Here is an 18,224-nt window from a genome sequence, read left to right on the forward strand (position 1 = left end):
CGCTGTCCATGTTGACGGTGGACTATAAGATCCTGAGTCGCATCCTAGCCACCAGACTGGCCCCGCATATGACGGGCCTGGTGCACAGGGACCAGGCCGGGTTCATTCCCACGAGGAGCACGGCGATGAATATCCGCCGCCTGGTGGGAATAATGGATGCCATCTTGGATGGGGAGGGAGTGCCGGCGGTTCTGTCTGTGGACATCGAAAAGGCCTTCGATAGCTTGGAATGGCCTTTCCTGGACGGAGTGCTGGAGAGGTTTGGCATGGGCGACGGGTTTCGAAGGTGGACGAGGGTCTTATATACCTCGGCGACGGCGAGGGTACGATTGGGCGGCATGGTGTCCGCGGCGTACCCGGTGGGCAGGGGTACACGACAGGGATGCTCTCTCTCCCCTCTGTTGTTTGCCCTGGCGATGGAACCCTTGGCGGTCCATGCGAGGTCAGGCGACCGATACGCGGGGATAGTGAGTGATGGGCAATGGCATTATATATCGCTCTATGCGGATGACTTGCTCCTGTACCTAGCTGACACCTCGGGGGCGTTGGTTGGAGCGATGGATCTGTTATCCGAGTTCGGCCGGCTGTCGGGCCTTAAGGTCAATTGGGCGAAGACTTGCGTGTTCCCGCTGAGAGCGGGATCGCCAGCCCCTAGCAACGATTTGGGTGTGGTATGGGAGCCCTCTTGCATCACCTACTTGGGTGTCCGCATTTATCACTCGGCTGCTGACCTTTTGGAGGGTAACATTGGCCGCTGTGTCCGGGCGCTGCGGGGCAGCTTGTCTTTCTGGTCAACCCTCCCGCTGACAGTCCTAGGCAGGATAGCACTGTTGAAAATGGTGGCGCTCCCCCGCTTCCTCTATTATTTCCGAACGCTGCCTGTCTGGATTCCCCAGGGGGTGTTTAGGGAACTGCGGTCAATGATAATTGGCTTTCTATGGGGGCATGGCCGCCGCAGAATAGCCCTGAGCACGCTACTTCGCCCCAAGCTGGAAGGGGGCATGGCCGTGCCCGACCTGGAGCTGTATTATCTGGCGGCGCAGTTGCAGGTCCTTACGCAGAATGTAGCCAGGGTGTTCCGGGGACCGGAGGAGGACCGGGATCGGGGGATACAGCGCCAAGTGCTGTCATACATCGTAATGCAGCAGCGGCTCGAGCTACGGGCCCTCACCATGGAAGAGCGGACGCTCCGGCTGTGCTGGCAGAGGAGCCTTCGGAGAGCGAGGGCATCGCGGCCTTATGCCCCGGAGATACCGATCGGGATGTTGACGGCATTGCCGCACGGAGGAGATTGGTCCCCGTTGTTGGATTGGGAGGAGGCGGGGTTGCAGGTGGTGGGCGACTTGTACATAGATGGGGCTCTGGCGCCGTTCGAAGTGCTCCGGGACCAGTTCGGACTGCCTGAGGGGGGCTTTCTTCTACATGCGGCAGTTGTGGCTGCCGTACAAAAGCACTGGAGAGAGGGGCTCTCGGAACCCGCGACGACTATGGCGTGCCAATATGTGGTAATGGCAGCTGGTACATTCAAAGCTGTGACGTGCCTACATAATAGGATGCTGAACGAAGGGCTGGAACCACTCCACGGACTCAAAGCTAAATGGGAGGCGAGCGTTGGCCGGCCCATACCGGATACGGCATGGGGCCATATCCTGCGATGCACGTGGAAGGGCACTAGGAACGCGCGCTTTCAGCAGGTCCACTTCTATGTGCTCCATAGGGCCTATTTAACTCCTGAGAAACTACAGCGGTACTTTCGGGTGCCGGATGCCTGTTGCCCCCGGTGTTCGTCCCTAGGGGCGGACATGGACCATTTGTTTTGGGGGTGCCCGCAACTGGGGACCTATTGGGCGGAGGTAGGGGAACTCCTGAATGAAGTGACTGACAGGGAGGTAGAATTCGACATGGCAGCGTGCCTATTGCTCTGGTTCCCGCACACTAAGCGCACCAAGGTGACTAGTAAATTCATAGATCTGGGTCTGATATTGGCACAGAGGGAAATATCGTGGCACTGGAAGTCCAGGGGAGGTCCCTCACTGCGTAGATGGAAGAATGAGTTGCTGCGGTGGTCTGACTGCGAGAGTGTGCTCCGGATGAAGCAAGCAGTAAAGTTGGGGAATGAGAAGGTACTGGATGCGGCGCGAGCATGGGAGTTAGTGGTACAGGCTTTGCGTGATTCTTTGGTGGAGGATGAGGAAGGCGAGAACTGAGCCGCTGGACGCCGCGGGGCGGACACAGAAGTATGGTACTACGCACTGTAGTGGACCCACCCAATTCGATAGGGCGAAGCGCACACCTTAGCAGTTGCCAGGGGGGGGGGGTGTTGGGGGGGTTGGTTACAGGGGGTTTGGGGAGGGCCGGAAGCCATTGGAGGGTTGCTTGTTAGGGCCTTGGGCCTACTGGGACGGTGGCACTGATTGGAGGGTAGACTGATTGGGAGGTACGGCCAGGTGCGCCGGCCCATATAGTTTAGGGCAGGCCCTGTAAGGGCGATATCGTTGATTACCACGGAGATGGCTGATGGGACTGTTGTTGTGGGTGGGGGGGTAAAAGCAGATACACAAAACGACCTTCCGCCATGGTCCCAATGGGACGTGCACTGTGATGTGTTCCTTTGAGCGATGTGATATGCCGCCCGGCCTCCGGGATGCGGGCTGAATGGCTGTGTACAACTGTGAACTATTATTGGATGGGGGGAGCCCACAAGTGCACTGGCTGTTTAATTGTATCCTGTGGTTTGTAACTCTGCAATAAAAATATATTTAAAAAAAAAATACATACAGCTTCACCACAGTTGTTAACCAATAAAAAAATCATTTCCAGCATTCCGACAAGAATTTTCAATCCTATGAAGGGCGTAGAGACAATGATTACACTTTAATTTTCAGCAACCAATAGAATGTAAATCTTACAAAACACTATGTCCATATTATCAAGAATGGCGGCAGGAAATTGTCACTCAAGTGGCCATAATGGGCTTGATAATATGCCCTTTTGAATTCCCATAGCAGCCCAGGTTAACACCAGAACCCGCCCAAAATTTCCCATGACCTGCATAAGGCCCACCACCCTATAAGCATTTTTCATGTTGCGATGCAGCTTCCTCTTTCTTCGCCTCAAATATCAGCAAAAATGGTTAACAGTCTGAGACCGATAACGAAGGATCACCAACATTTATAACCACAAACTGGATCAACAGGAGCTCGACCAGAATGTCCTGGATCCAAAGAATTCAAAGTGCTCTGTTTGCAACAGCGAGATCACCCCACAAAGAACTCAGCGACCACTGAAGAGCACTTCCTAAAAGATCAAACTTCTACATGGCATGAATCACTTGTCCTCATTTCCTAGGAAAATGAAAGCACCAACTCTGTAAACACTGGACCATATATCAGACAAAACTTCCTGAAATAAAATAGTATTCTCAGAAAGGAAAAGAATGACATACATCACATAATCTATTCAAATACATATATGTGCAAATGACTAGGTGGGATAATCTTATCCTCCAAATCCCTAATAGAATATAAAATTCTTATCGTAAATGCTAGATTTTCTTTTATTCTATGTCAGGACTGGAGGCTCCGGTTATGCTTATTTAAAGCTGAGCCACCACCACAGAAGCAACATCATCAATCCGCTTATTTTAGAATGATACAAGCGTGGATTCTGGCAATCAATTTGCTACCCTTCATACGCCATCTAAGCGTGAACCTAAAGCAAATGAATTTGAAGTCATAGCCCCTCTAGCGGAGTGGGCACCAAAAGAGGCATCAGTGCCCGCTTCAAGTAATAACCAACTCATCCATCTAGCTAATGTAACAACTGCTACAGGTCTAAAAGTCTTCAGCAAAGCGATCGACAATTGACCTCTCATATCAGTACGAAACTCAGTAGAACTCACCTCATTTGCTTTCAGACATTATACCACACAAGAGTTATCCGGAGAAAAGCAGGTAGGTTACTGGCCTGGAATTGCATTTCGTCCATCTGCAAATAGAAAAGCTATCGCCCTCAGACAAAAAAACTCTTTCAGCATGTATGTCAGACACTCTCTAACATGAAATTAGACACAACAGCATAGTCAATTTGGCCTATAGTTCTTTCCTCAATAGATATTTATTATCAGGGCAAGATACTAGGAACCAAAGGACTATGTTAATGTCCCATAAAACAGAGAACTTTGGTTGATGTGGTTTCACCATCTGAATACCTCGCAATAAATTACCCACTACAGGGTGTTCGCCAATGGACTTACTATCAACCGCCAGATGACCTTCCCAAATTGCTGATATGAAATTGTTCACCGAGCGATAAGTCATTCCCCCTGATGCTAGCGATGACAACAAATATATGACCAAACTACAATCTGATCGGGGGCGTGGCCACGGAGGCAACCAAGATGGCTGCCTCTACCTGAAGCTCCGCCGGTCGGGCTTCCAAATGCTCAAATAAGGATGATTTAATCAAGCCCTTAGACCAGCAATCTTTCTCCATCCTGCAGCTGTCCCCATCGGCAGCCTTCCGGTGCCTGAACGGAGCTCTGCGAGGGTGTGATGCACGGGAACGGCGGAGGGGATCAAGGACTTGCCGCCCTCTCCCTTGGACATCCTATCTGTGCCCGACTGGTCGGTGAGTCTTCCGCCTGTGGGGGCCATTCTGCATGCTGCGCTGCTCCGCGGCGTTTGGTGAGCCCCCATCTCTCCCCCCTGGCCTTTGCGGGGTTGGGCCGTCCTGGTCCCTGTCTCTGGGAGTCGCTCTTGGCTCTCGGGCCTGTTGCGCGGATCAGGACCTAGGAATGGAGTTATGGTCCTCCCCGGTGGGCGGGGGGGACTGGGGTGGGTGCTCTGGGGGCCGCGGTGGGGCGCCGCGGTGGTTCCTGCGGGGGTGAGTGCCTCCCCTGCCCTGTGGCGGCCCGCCTGTTCTCTTTTGCCTCTGCCCCGGCTGCAACTCTACCTTTTGCGACGGCCCTCCAGCGTTTGCCCCGACTGCCAGTGCCCAGCTGTCCTGCGGCCTACACTACACACCCCTGCTTCCTGGTCTCCCTGGGCCCCCCACCTCGGTCACTGGGCAGATGATTCTGGCAGCTGCCGTGCGCAAGGGGAAACATCAGTGACTGCCCGTGAACTGCCCTGGGGCGAGCCTGCTGCCTCCCACTGTGGCGCCATTATTGGGGCACGAATCCTTCACAGATGCGGCCTTCTATTTCCGCTCCTGGGCCCTTGGCGCTGTGGCTTCTCACCCTAGCCGTTTTCCGACCGGATGGTGGTATATTTGCGAGCTGGGGTGTGGATTCTACCTGCGTTTACGCCACTTTGACCACTGGCGTCTCTAGCACTGACTCTGCCCGTTGCTCCATTGTGTCATTGTGTTTTCCTTTGCCGGACCCTGATTCCTACCTCGTGCGTAAGATCATCTGTCTCCGCCATTTTGCCGGCCTGTTGCTGCCTGTTATCACCTGTTCCACACCATGGGGAAGAGGGATCCAAACCAATGTAAGCTCAGCTTTGACAAGGCTTCCCTCCTTACCACTGATGCCCCCCCTGGCTACTCCACGGGCACTGTGGACTCTGCTGACAGGGACAACGCGGCTTCTTTGGTCACTGCCATGATGAGTGAGATGAGGGCCGGTTTTAAGTCACTTAACAGCCGATTCGACAGCCTCGAACAAAAATTGGCCGACATGGGGTCTAAGGTGCAGGTTCACGATCGTCGCTTGGACATGGTGGTGTCTAGGGTCTCGGACATAGAGGACGGCGCGTCAAAATCGCTGAAACATCTGGAACGAGTGGAAAAAATCCTCAAAGATGTGGCCATTAAAATTGAGGACCCTGAAGCGCGTAGCCGACGCAACAACATCCGCATTCTTGGTGTGGCGGAGACAACACCAACTGGGCGCATGGATATCTTCGTGGAAAAGCTATTCATTGTTCTGTTTGGCAGAGAAATATTCACGCAGAGGTGGTGGAACGTACCCATAGATCTTTCACCCTCAAAGTCCAGGAGGCGTGACGTAAGTACAACGGCGTCAAAGCTACCCTGAGGAACCTGGGCCTTAAGTATGGTATGCTATATCCAGCACGGCTGAAGGTGGACGTTGCCGGAAGTTGTCGCATTTTCGACACTCCCACTGAGGCGCAGGAGTTTTGACAGAACTATAAGAAACATGGGTCAGGAGCGGCTGTGGCTTCTGGTTCGCTTTCTCCTGTGCAGGGCGATTCTCAGAACAGCGTAGAACTCTTCACGGACCCGGGCACTGGCTGAAAATTAATTATTTCATGTCCTTTTCCTTTTGCTGGGTTACACGATTTTGTACATTCCTAATGTTCATCCGTGACTTGTCATATGGGTCTGCCTGACCGACAAGGCATTGCTGCCCCCCATTGCGGATGCCTTTGATTTCTTGATTTTTGTGGGTTTTCTTGGAATTGTTTATTGCTTATTCATTATGTCAGTGTTATGTACATTACGATGTTTCGCTAAAGGGGTCCAATGGGTTCCTTCTTGGGGGTTGGCAAGAGGCTGGGTGGCGGGAGGAGGGCGGGTTTTGTTTTGCTTTCTATCAGTTATGGCTATTACATTGTTTATTATGCTTTTAGATTAAATTGGAGTAGCGTGCGCTTCAGATTATCCTTAATATTGATTTTCACATGGCCAACTTAGGCTTTCAGCCTGGGTCTTCCGGTCTTTCTCTGCTTCCCTGGAATGTTCGGGGGCTAAATAATACTAAGAAATGCAAACAAGTTCTCAACTATATCACTAGACACAATGTCGATGTCGCTTTTCTGCAGGAGACACATTTGTCCTCTACTGACTCCTCTCGGGTCGCCAGTACCTGGGGCGCACACCGGTTTTTCTCTAACTATAGCAGATATTCTAGAGGAGGGGTCATAATTATACACAAACGTGTACCAATTGCTATTTCCAATACTACAACCGACACAGACGGCCGCTATCTGATGGACACTGGCACTCTAATGGACATAAACTTACATTGGTCGGGATTTATGGCCCCTACGTCGACTCCCCGACCTTTTTCCAAGACCTACAGGTAGGTGCACTTTCTCACGCTCGAACCTGGCTTGTTGATTATAGGGGGGACTTTAATTTATTGATGAATCCCACTAGAGACAGTACGTCCTCTTCCCCTGACACTAAAACTAGATCACGCCCGGTTCTGCTTGACATTTGCACACACTTCTCCTTAATTGACTTTGAGGAGAGGCTCCACCCACATCTTCCTGACTACACCCATCATTCTAGGTTTCACAATACCTGGACCAGAATTGACTACTGGCTCATCTCTCCTGGGGTGGCTGGTTGGGTTGAGAACCTTCTCACACTCCCTCGCACACTGTCGGACCACTCCCCAATAGTTCTTAAATTAAAGGTCCCCAAATTGGGTGGATATGAAAGACAATGGCGGTTCCCCGAGAGGGCACTTGCAGACCCCGTTTTTACAGAGGAAGTCCGACAGGCCATTGAGGAATATTTCGACCTCAACACTGGGTTGGTGGATTCCTGGGCGGTTCTTTGGAAGGGGTTCAAGGCGAACATTTGTGGTGTTTGTATTGCTAAACATATTGGTGTGTTGAGGGACATTCGTTCCACACTGTCCCGTGTTGAAAAAGACATTGCTGCACTAGATAGGGAACTATTATTGAACCCCTCCAGTGAGAAGGAAGCCAGTCGTTTGTCATTAATGATGGAGGTTAGAGACGAAGCAGACAGGAAACTGAAATTTCTTACCAAACAATTTGTGGCATGGCAGTATGGGGAGGGCGACAGGCCCAAACGATTTCTGTTGCAGCTACTTCGCCCCCCTTATAACACTTCATGCATCACAGAGATTGAGGGTCCACAGGGCGATCTTCTTCACTCCACGCCAGAAATTTGCAAGACCTTCCTGTCCTACTACAAAACTTTATATACATCCACACTGGCGGGCGATCTGAGGGGTCAGGGTGACTACCTCAAGGAGATCGCCATGGTCTATCTGGAAAAACACATGCAGGAATTTCTAGCTACGCCCATCACTAAAGATAGCATAGTCAAAGCTATAGATGAGTTACAGGGTTCTTCGGCGCCTGGACTGGACGGCTTTTCTGCTGAGTTTTATAAGGCCTACAAAGAGGCCTTAGTCCCGCGCTTAGTGGAAGTCTATGCCGAGGCACTTGAGATGGGCAGTGTGCCTCCCACGCTCAGAGAGGCGGTCATTCTTCTTCTTCCCAAGCCGGGCAGAGACTCCAAACTATGCACTCATACAGACCTCTCTCTTTATTAAACCTCGACTATAAGATTTTGGTGAAAGTGATCGCCATCCGGATTTCATTGTTGATGGAGGCTATCATATCCCCGGCACAATCTGGCTTTGTGCCACACCGTTGCACTTCTTTGAACCTGAGGACCCTGTTTGCTGTTCTACATCGAATAGACCCCTCCACTCTGGCTGCCACGATCCTTCTCGACGCTGAGAAAGCGTTTGACTCCTTGGAGTGGCCCTTCTTCCTGTCCATCATGAGACGAATGGGCATGCCGGAGTGCTTCGTCTCCACGGTGTCACTATTATATACTGCACCTACTGCCAGGCTGTGCCTTAATGGCACTATTACTGATCAGTTTTCCTTATCGCGAGGTGCTCGTCAAGGATGCCCCTTATCCCCGTTACTCTTCATCCTGGCGATGGACCCTCTGGTCCGCCATTTTCAAGAAAAACACCTACACCGGGGCCTCCAGTATCATACTGGTCCTCTCCTAATTTCTCTGTATGCAGATGATACAATCTTATATGTCAGAATGCCTCACATTAATCTTGAACCACTTATTCTGGAAATAACTCACTTTGCCAAATTCTCTGGTCTTCGCATCAATTGGCACAAATCAGTGATTTTTCCGCTTACCCCTAGCACGTCCGCGTGGAATTGCACTTTCCCCCTTGAGTGGAGTCACGACTCAGTCAAATATTTGGGTGTTCATATCCATTTGGACACCTCCGCTATCATTAGATTAAATTATGGTAGAGTGGTTAGTTTACTAGTGAGCCAGATTGAGAGGTAGATTCGCCTCCCTTTGTCTATGGCTGGACGAATTGCCATAATTAAAATGGTTGTACTCCCTCGATTTTTATATCTTTTTAATAATATCCCGATACCTCTCACCAAGGTTTTCTTTTCCCAGTTGCGCTCTCTGTTGCTGCGCTTAGTCTGGGGTGACAAAAATCCACATGTCACCTGGCGTGTTTTGACTCTCCCATATGAACGAGGTGGATTCGGCGTTCCCGATTTTTATCTTTATTTTTTAATTGCACAGTGTTCCTACGCGTATTCCTGGTTCCACCCTGATGCTCGCATTTTGTATTTGAAACCCAAAGCGGATTTGGTCCCCCCTGGACTTCTTTCTACTGTTCTGCCACAGGGCCTCTCGCAGGACATACAGACTGTCTCGTCAACCTGCTGGGCCTGGGATAGGCTTTGCAGGCTTCTTGGCCTGGACCAGTTATATTCACCGGCCCTTCCTTTGCCCAATGCTTGTTGGTTCCCGATCACCGGGGAATCAGTAGTCAAAAACACATTGACTAAATTCCACATTCACACCATTGGTGACCTCTTTCCTGAGGGCCATGCTTTTTCTTTATCTATCGACCCTCGTTTCACTGAACGCTCGTTCATGGACTCCTTTGTTTTGACTAGATTATGATCCATGTTGCGAGCTTCGTTCCCTACATTTCCACTGGCTCCTGACTCTGCTCCCCCGTTCATGCTCCTAATCCAACACACATCGGGGGCACACAACAGACTGTGCAGTGCTGCACTCCCCTCTTTGGACGCTAAAGTTCGCGCCGCATGGGAGGGTGATCTGGGGAAACCTATATCAGACGTTCAGTGGGAACAGTGCTGCAAAGCCATGAAAGAAATGTCCTTGCACAGTAGACACAAACTCATCTATTTTAAATTTCTTCGTAGATTATACCACACACCAGCATGTTCACATAAAATAGACCCTAGTCGTCCCCATCACTGCCCCAGTGCAGGGCTCCCTTTGCCGATTTCGCCCACCTTTCTTGGACTTGTCCCCTTTTGCAGGATTATTGGTCTCAGGTACATCGCACGTTCAGTGACATTTTATGCATGAACCTGGCCCCCTGGAAATTGCGCTACTAGGCTATGTCTCCAACTTCCCACGCACTGTCCGTAAACTTGCTGCATTGGGATTCTTGTTGGCAAAGAGGGAAATTGCATTATTATGGTGTGATAGACGGACTCCGAGATTGCAGTCATGGCTCGGGAGCTTGGCATTTTGCAATACTAACAGTGTGGAGTACTCTACTTTGGTCCCCTGTTCATCTAGACCTACTGATATATGGGGGCCACCGGCCATCCCACTCTTACATTGCCAAGATCACGGCTGCCCGTGAGTCTCAACTAGACAGTCAAATAGTTCCTGAGGGGGTTGGCTGAAGTGCCATGCATTTGTAAAAATATGCATCTGGTTTTTATTTATTCCTATCTTTACCCCTGGAGACTTCTTTTCGTGGAGATCTGATTGTCAAGTTATCATACACAGGATGTAATATTGATGTGGTTATATATACCCCCTCTTTGTTGTTGTTTTCTCTTTTTTTCAATTTTTTCCCTTTCTGTGCCTTGTGTCCCGCATGTCCCTCCAATTGTATAATTCACTGTTTTTCAGCTACCCGAACTACATGCCATGTATTTTTCCAGGTTCTGTACGCACGCTCTCCTTCCTAGACATTAATTACCCGCTATGTTATGTAGCAAGTGATGCATCATTGCTTGATTGTTTGGAAAATGATAAATAAAGTTTTTTTTAAAAACGACAATCTGCTCCAATAGGATCTGTTCACGGGACCAATTGCACCGTCGCCTCCATGCTGAAGCATATCTCTTGTGTATTCTCGAGAACCACGATTCACTGATGAAAGCATTAGCTGCTTATAAAAGGCCTGGGAGATTCCACATTTCCTCTGTAACCCTCCAAGTCACCAGAGAAAGATGTTCCGACAGGATCTGTGGATGGCCCACTGAATCCACAAGGAGGTTCCAACTGAAATGGATCAGCGCCGGGCTAGCACAAGTCAGTTTCAGGATCATCGAAAGCAAGCTAGTGCTCTATAGAGTGGGGTCACTAAGATCAAGGCAGCCTCCGTGCATCTCAATTGTGCAAGAACCCTGAGAATCATCATGAAAGGAGGAAAGGCACAGCTCAGGAAAAGGGACCAGTTCTGGAGGAATGCATCCGTGGCTCGGGCTTCCGGATCTAGGTGCCAAAGGAAAAAAAGTCAGATGTTTACAATTGAGGTGGGATGCAAAAAGATCTACTGAGGAAAGATGCAATGGTGGTGAAGCACATAAAAGATTTTTGGGCGAAGCTTCCAGTAGCTGAAATTCACAGATGGCGAGAGTGCCAATCCACAATTGCACTGCGTTGACCCGGAAGATATTCCACCACTACAGAGATTCGATGCTGAAGGCAAAAATTCCCAAAATCTTTGGCTATCTCCGGCAGGAGGCGTGACTTTGGTCCTGTCAAATTTGTTCACATACCTGATGAAAGAAACGTTGGCTATTTGTGTGAGAATGCAACAATCCATCTTCTCTAGAGCGAGGCTCCATATGGCAAAAGAACCTGCTAGGAGTTCCATACAATTAATATGGAGCTCCAGTTCCACTCTGGACCAGCGACCTGATGTAGAGATCGGACCACAATGAGCACCCAAACCCCAACGGCTGGCATCTGACTCTATTATCGTCTCTGGAGTTGAGCCAAAAATCGTCCTGCCATTCAAGGCTTCCATGCGGTCTAGCCACCAAGGCATTTCTATTTTCACTTCCTCTGATAGAATTAACTGTTCTGAAAAGCTGAGATCCTTGTAGAGGTGCTGAATTTTGAGTCGTTGAGGGTCACGATAAAGGAGGTGACCTGGGAAAATGGCCTGGATCGACAAGGCCAACAGTCCCACAAGATGAGGTATCAACCCCAAGGATACAGTCTGTTTGCTCAAGGCTGACCTTACCTCTTTCTTGATATTCTGGACTGTCTGGGCTTAATTCTAGATGTTGGGAAGAGGTTTGGAACAATTTATGAGCATTTATGTTGAAACCTAGATCCTGAAAGAGAAGGATCATCCACTCTAGATGAGTCAGAGCCAACTGGGGACATTGAACCTTAATAATGATGTTGTCTAAATAGATGATCAGCCGTACCCCTCGAGCCTTCAGGGACTCCACAACAGGCCTTGTGATCTTTGTGAACCAATATGGGGCGGAGAATAGGCCAAAAAGGAGAGCTCTGCATTCGTAAGAAAGACCTTGCCAAAGAAACTGAAGAAAACATTGACGAAGAGGAAGAATGGGGCCAGTTATGTAGGCGTCTTTTAAATCTAATTAAATGATCCAATCTCCCTCCTGGAGGATGTCCCTCGAAAGGTGAATTCCCTCCATCTTGAAATGACGTTAGACTATCCACCCATTAAAGTCTTTCAGGTTCAACAGTAGGTGTGACCCGCCCCTTTATTTTCAATCGGAAAGATACAACTGAGAAACCTGTTTGGTGGGGAGATGACACTTTTATAGCTCCCTTTTCTAATATATCATGGGCAGAAGACAGGACTGGACAGGTGTGCTGTAAACTCTAACTTGTATTCCTGAATGGATAGAGAATCCAAAGTTCCTGCATTAGACCATGCCAGTTTTTAAGAAATAACTTTGCACTGCCCCCGGTAAGAGTTCTGAGAGTGGAATAATTCTTACTTGTGAAACCAGATTCTTGCAATAATCCTTGTGAACCTCTGTATTACACTTTCTTGAATAAATTCCTGTCGGCATGGGGATGGGAAGGGTAGAAGGTGTACCTATAAAGGATTCCTTATTTCCTCCTCAACCTCATTGGTAGAAGTCTTGTTGTGGACCTTGGGGGTAGCCCCAGACGAACACGCGCCCTCTGAAGCGTACAGCCCTGACAAAAAGTGGTCTGAACACTTTTTAAGGAATCCTGGACCTTGCCCAGATTAGTATAAGTAGCCACAAACTTAGAAAGTTCCTTCAGGAAAGGGGTCTTAAGCAAAAGGATTTGAGCTATTGCTCAAATCAGACGATACTAGCTCAGTGAGCTTCGGGTGGATTTTGAAGAGAGTGGATCATCCACATTCACTGGATATAGCAGAATTCCCATTAGCTAGTTGGCACACAGCTCTTTGCGCCCAGTTGAATAAGATGTCTGGATCTGTGGGTGTCGCTGACTCCTTGGCCTGGTATACAAATTCCAGGATTTTAGTTAGTGGGCCTACAACATCCAATAACTTGTCCTGACAGTTCTGCCAGGCACAACCGAGGCCCCTTTTAGGATTCTTAGAATATTTCTTTAGGAATGTCACTAAGGTAATATCAACTTCAGGAGTTTCTGTGACTTTAGTGGGGAGGTCTAGTCCGGGGCGTTCAGAACGTAGATATGCCCAGACACCTATGTCAAATCCTTGACAAATGTGTTTGCACATAGTCCGCAACTTCTTGTGGGGGAGCCAGACAGTAGATTGTGGATGAATAATATCTCACAGCTGAAAGGTAAGTACCTTGTGTTGCTTCTGGACATTGGTGTGGCGCAATGTGCGCTTACTAGGGCAAGGTTCATCGTCATGGTCTGAGCTCTCAGAGGAGGTGGAATCTGTATCATCTGGGATAGGAACTGGAGGAGGAGTTGGAATAGGAGGAGCGCTATATCCTTAGCCATGGAGTTGCCAACTTTTTGAAACCCTCAGCATGGAGTCCCTTAGGGGTTTTAGTGCTAGGTTTGTCTTGTGTGGCTGAAGGGCCCCTAGCAATGATCAATGGAGGTGTAGGGATCCAACTCTGTTGCTATGCGTAGCCACACAGCTGCCATTTAAAGGGGCCAATAGCCTTGACCAGGGCCTTGTTAACAGACTGTTGCACCCCAGCATCTAGCACCTCCCCTAGGTCATGCTCCAAAGACCCTTCAGGGTCATCATAGTAGTAGTCTCCTATTTCTTCATCTAAATATTCATACATTGTCAGCTCTTGCAGAGCCAATATTCAAGTGCCTTAGGAGGTTAAGAAATTACCAAAATTGTGTTTGTTGATACCAACAAACTAATCTAGCGCAGTCATGGGAAGTGCGTAAAATATATAACCCCAAAAGCAGGTCAAAGTAATATAGAAGCAGATATATAGCGTGTAAGGAGGACTTGCAGCACTCTAGAAAGAGCCTACTATCAGTTTCCAACCCTGAGGAAATCATCCTGGTCAGGGCGTCATCGGGGAACAGCAGAACAGGCAGCAAAGAAACGCGTCGCTACACTTTGAACACGCGCATTATTGCAGGCTCTGACCAGATTACCACTGTGCATGTGTGCGAGGTGCCCGACTTCAGAAGTAACAAGTATTTGCAATGCAATCGGTCTCGTATTTATGCGAGACCTATTGCATTGCAAATGGTAGTCATCACGGACAACGGGTGGGAGGGAGGGCGGGGGCAGAAGGCACGGACAACGGGCGGGGCGAGAAGGCGCAGACAACAGGAGTGCGGGCGGGGGAGAGGGGGTGAAGGCACGGACAACAGGAGGAAGGAAGAGGGGAGATAAAGCAGTAGGAGAATCTCATTAAAGAAAATAGTGCTCACAGTCTAAGTAACACGTACCGTGTAACGCTCGAAGTAAAGGGCCTGTTGCCATGGGAGGTGACAAATAAAGAGGAGGTGGTACTAAGGAGGGACTAACAAGCCTATTGATGAATCAGAAGCCAGCATTTAGGACAGACAATGACACAAGCCAATGGCAAATATGGGCGGAGAGTGGGCGTGCCTTCTATTCCATACTCATCTACAATATGTCTCGCAGAGCAGTGCATGCGTGCTGGCCCCTGCCTCGATCTAAAGATAGGAATGTGCAAATTTGCGTGTCATCTCTCCCGTTCCTCCCGCTACACAAGGATAAAACAGATGCGACAATCCGCTCTGCTTGGGAGGAAAAATGCGCCCTGAATGCACGCAGGGTTACGCTACAGTGTGCAGTGAAAACAATTAACAGAATGGCAAAATTAAACAATTACGCGGCGGAACAAGTCTGCTTGCTTAAGATTCAGTATGAGATCGGCAACAATACAAACATGTTTAAACACTGTATGCATGAAACAACACAGTCCGGTATTAAGAACAAGAAACAGCTCAATCTACACATTAAGACAAATACGAGGTAGACGTACCTTACTGGCTGCGAAGCAGCGAAGAAAGAAGAGGCTGTATAGTGACATGAAGATTATATAGGGCGGGTGGCTCTATTGTTAGGACATGTGGCTTTTGTGGCCATGGGAAATGTAGTGTTTTGAAATTTTGACATGTGATTGGATGCCCAAAATTAAAGAGTAAAGAAAGAGAAGCCACTTCTGTTTCTTTTAATTTAATTTTACTTCTCCTGTCATATGTCAACTTACCTGACCGCCACCCTGCCCCGCCACACTTCCCTGTGCCAGCCGCCACTGTACCAATATTTCCTTCCGGAGCACGTGCAGAGTAACAGTAACAGTAACCGTAACAGAGTCCCTGCTTGAAGCTTGAGCAATATTTTTTGTTTTCCTTCATGCATGCACTCTTTCCTCAGGGCTATATAAGGAGGCGAGTACAAGCAAGCTTGCTTCATAACTGTGTTTCCACATTGACAACGCTATGTTCCTGCTCTCCAGTCCTGTCTCCAGTTCCTGGCCCATTACTCCCTTGGCAGACTTTACAGACCCATCACACACTTTCCCTTACACATTTTCAGACTTTACAAACCCATTAAACCCTTCCCAGACTTTACGGACCCATTACTCCCTTGGCAGACTTCACAGGCGAGCAGTCATTGAAATGCAAAGAAGCACTGAGGCCATGTACCTGCTGTATCGTCTTGTTTCATTCACGGCAAGGCCTTCAGAGGTCGGAGAATTTCTTTAAGGAAAGACAAAATTGTGTTATTTTGTGTGGCATTCCAGTTTCTCAGCATTTTTTTGTTTCACTAAACCCTAAATGTCACCGCCCCATTAGCTACCATCTAGGTGGTAAATGGTGTTGCCTGGAGTTGGAGGGTGACTCACTACATGGCATAGGCGTGCTACCTGTGCAATTGTGGGTTAATATGAGGACCCACATTGGAGCATAGCCTATATTTTATTACCTTTAACCTTAGAGCTTCCACCAGGGACAACAGGGTAAGAAATCCAAATGTATCACCCAATAAAGGCTCGCCTGGTGGCAGGGTGCCATGCTCGGACCCTCATGTCTATCTCGCTGCCCATTCAGGTGGTAACAAGACAAAATATTGAATTCAAAATATAGAATTACCAAAATATCGAAGTCAAAATATAAAATGGACAAAATAACGAATGGACAGAATATAGTGGTGAAAAATATCGAATTGAAGGTAAGTAATTTAATAGTGGTAATAGTAAATGTTATATTTATTATTTCATTAATTTTAAATTACTTTCAAGACATTTTAAAAAAATCGATATTTTGACTAACTATATTTTTTAAAACTATATTGTTGATTCGATATTTTTGTACTTACCTGTTTGTAGATAGGAATTCAATATTTTTGCATTCTATATTTTTTGTTCGATATTTTGGTAATTTTGGTAATTTCTGTCTGAATTTGTGAATTCGATAGTATGTCAGCGATCCATTAAAGGAATAGGAAGGGAGACATTTTACATCAAATGCATATTTTTATGAGTCCATGGAATCAGGAGCTGGAAGGGCACCTACACCCAGAGATCTGGAACCTTGTGACTGGCTTTGAAAATCGTTTGAGCTGGCAGACTCTCAGCAAAGGTTAGTGCAAACTCAGGCCAAAAATCATGCAAGTTTACCTAGCTCTAGTACACAAGTCTACTTGGTTCCAGGAAAACCTATCTTAGAAAGTGTATGTAACCCAGATAAAGCCAGAGGTTATAAAACTTACTATTAAAACAAAAACCTCAAACACATTTCTAAATATTTCTTTTTGGATGTTTGTAAAAGTGTAAATGCTTCTCTTTGTAAATGCAACACAGAACACACTAGGGCAAAATAAATGATCACATTATATAATTTTTCCTTTTTTTCAACAGTATTGCTGTGGTTTTTAAGGAACTAACACTAAAATGTCAAATTCCACTAAGGCAAAAGCCAAAGTAATTTCCCCAAATGCTTTATGTTTCCTTGTTGTATTGTAAGTGAGGGCCGGGCAGCAGGACAACCCTTGTTCACGCACAAAACTGAAGACAAAAGAACAGTGTAAAGCTTGAGATGGTGGGGGTCTCGGCCAGATGTATATTATCCATGCCTTAAAACGCCTGTGGGGCCCCAGAGATTACTAAAAGGTCCACAAAGGTTGGGTCCCCTGGGGAGGATGCATTCCTGAGAAAAACTAAAGGGGTCATGAACAGTTTTCTGCTGCCCGGTCATTGCGATTTCCACACAGATACCCAAATCTTTTTCCCTGGTAATTCAGAGTTACAGCAAATTTCGAATCCCAATTAAGATGGTAATCAGAATTACCAAGGGCCTCATAATTACTGTTTTACTCACGAAGGCCTTTCCTATTTTATTTTTTATAAACTGCATTTTATTGATTTTTAAGCATGGAACAACACGCAGCATCCCTCGGTACAACAGCATAATCACATAAGAGCATACTACAAACATACACACATCCTACCTGTGCACATACATCATGGGAGTCCAAGGTAAGCCAACCATGTAGCCCACGCCTTTGTATGTTTTTCTCATGAAGTCCTTTCTACAGACCCTTTCCCAACATATCTTTACCCTAATTTTATTGAACGACAACAAGAAGAATTAAGATTTCTGAAGAGTCTTACGTGTCAGAGGATTCCACAACGTCGAAAGGGTACATGTCTTCAAAATCCCTGCCAAAAAAGATGCAGATTGGGGTCTGTTAACTTTAGGGGCACCTGTCACGCAGCCTTGGGTAACAATTTGAATATATTCGAATTTATGTCAGTGAACGTAGTATAGTTTTGCTAATAATACTATTTAAATAAATAAAGAAAACTGATTTTCATCCATAAAATAGTGCACACCATAAACCTAATCGCATATTTTATATATTTCCGATCTAAGATCAGGGAGAGATTGAAGAAGGAGATTGGGGGGCAGCTAAATTATGCAAAATCTGGGTGGGTGTTTCATACTTTATTAAAGGTGAAATACTTTGAAAG

At 47.6% G+C, this 18,224-nt stretch overlaps 1 protein-coding gene across 1 annotated transcript in view; it reads right to left on the reverse strand.

The window, feature by feature from the left end:
• Nucleotides 1-18,224, reverse strand: part of LOC147709613 (cGMP-dependent protein kinase 2-like) — a 289,096-nt gene that overhangs the window by 103,207 nt on the left and 167,665 nt on the right. Inside the window, exons 11-12 of the mRNA XM_086928129.1 lie at nt 17,865-17,912; nt 15,898-15,951 (exon numbers count right to left, since the gene is read on the reverse strand). Of these exons, the coding sequence (XP_086784255.1) occupies nt 15,898-15,951; nt 17,865-17,912 (102 nt within the window). The remainder of the gene's footprint in view (nt 1-15,897; nt 15,952-17,864; nt 17,913-18,224) is intronic.

This window comes from Lissotriton vulgaris, chromosome 6 (assembly GCF_964263255.1).
Source record: "Lissotriton vulgaris chromosome 6, aLisVul1.2, whole genome shotgun sequence".
NCBI lineage: Eukaryota > Metazoa > Chordata > Amphibia > Caudata > Salamandridae > Lissotriton > Lissotriton vulgaris.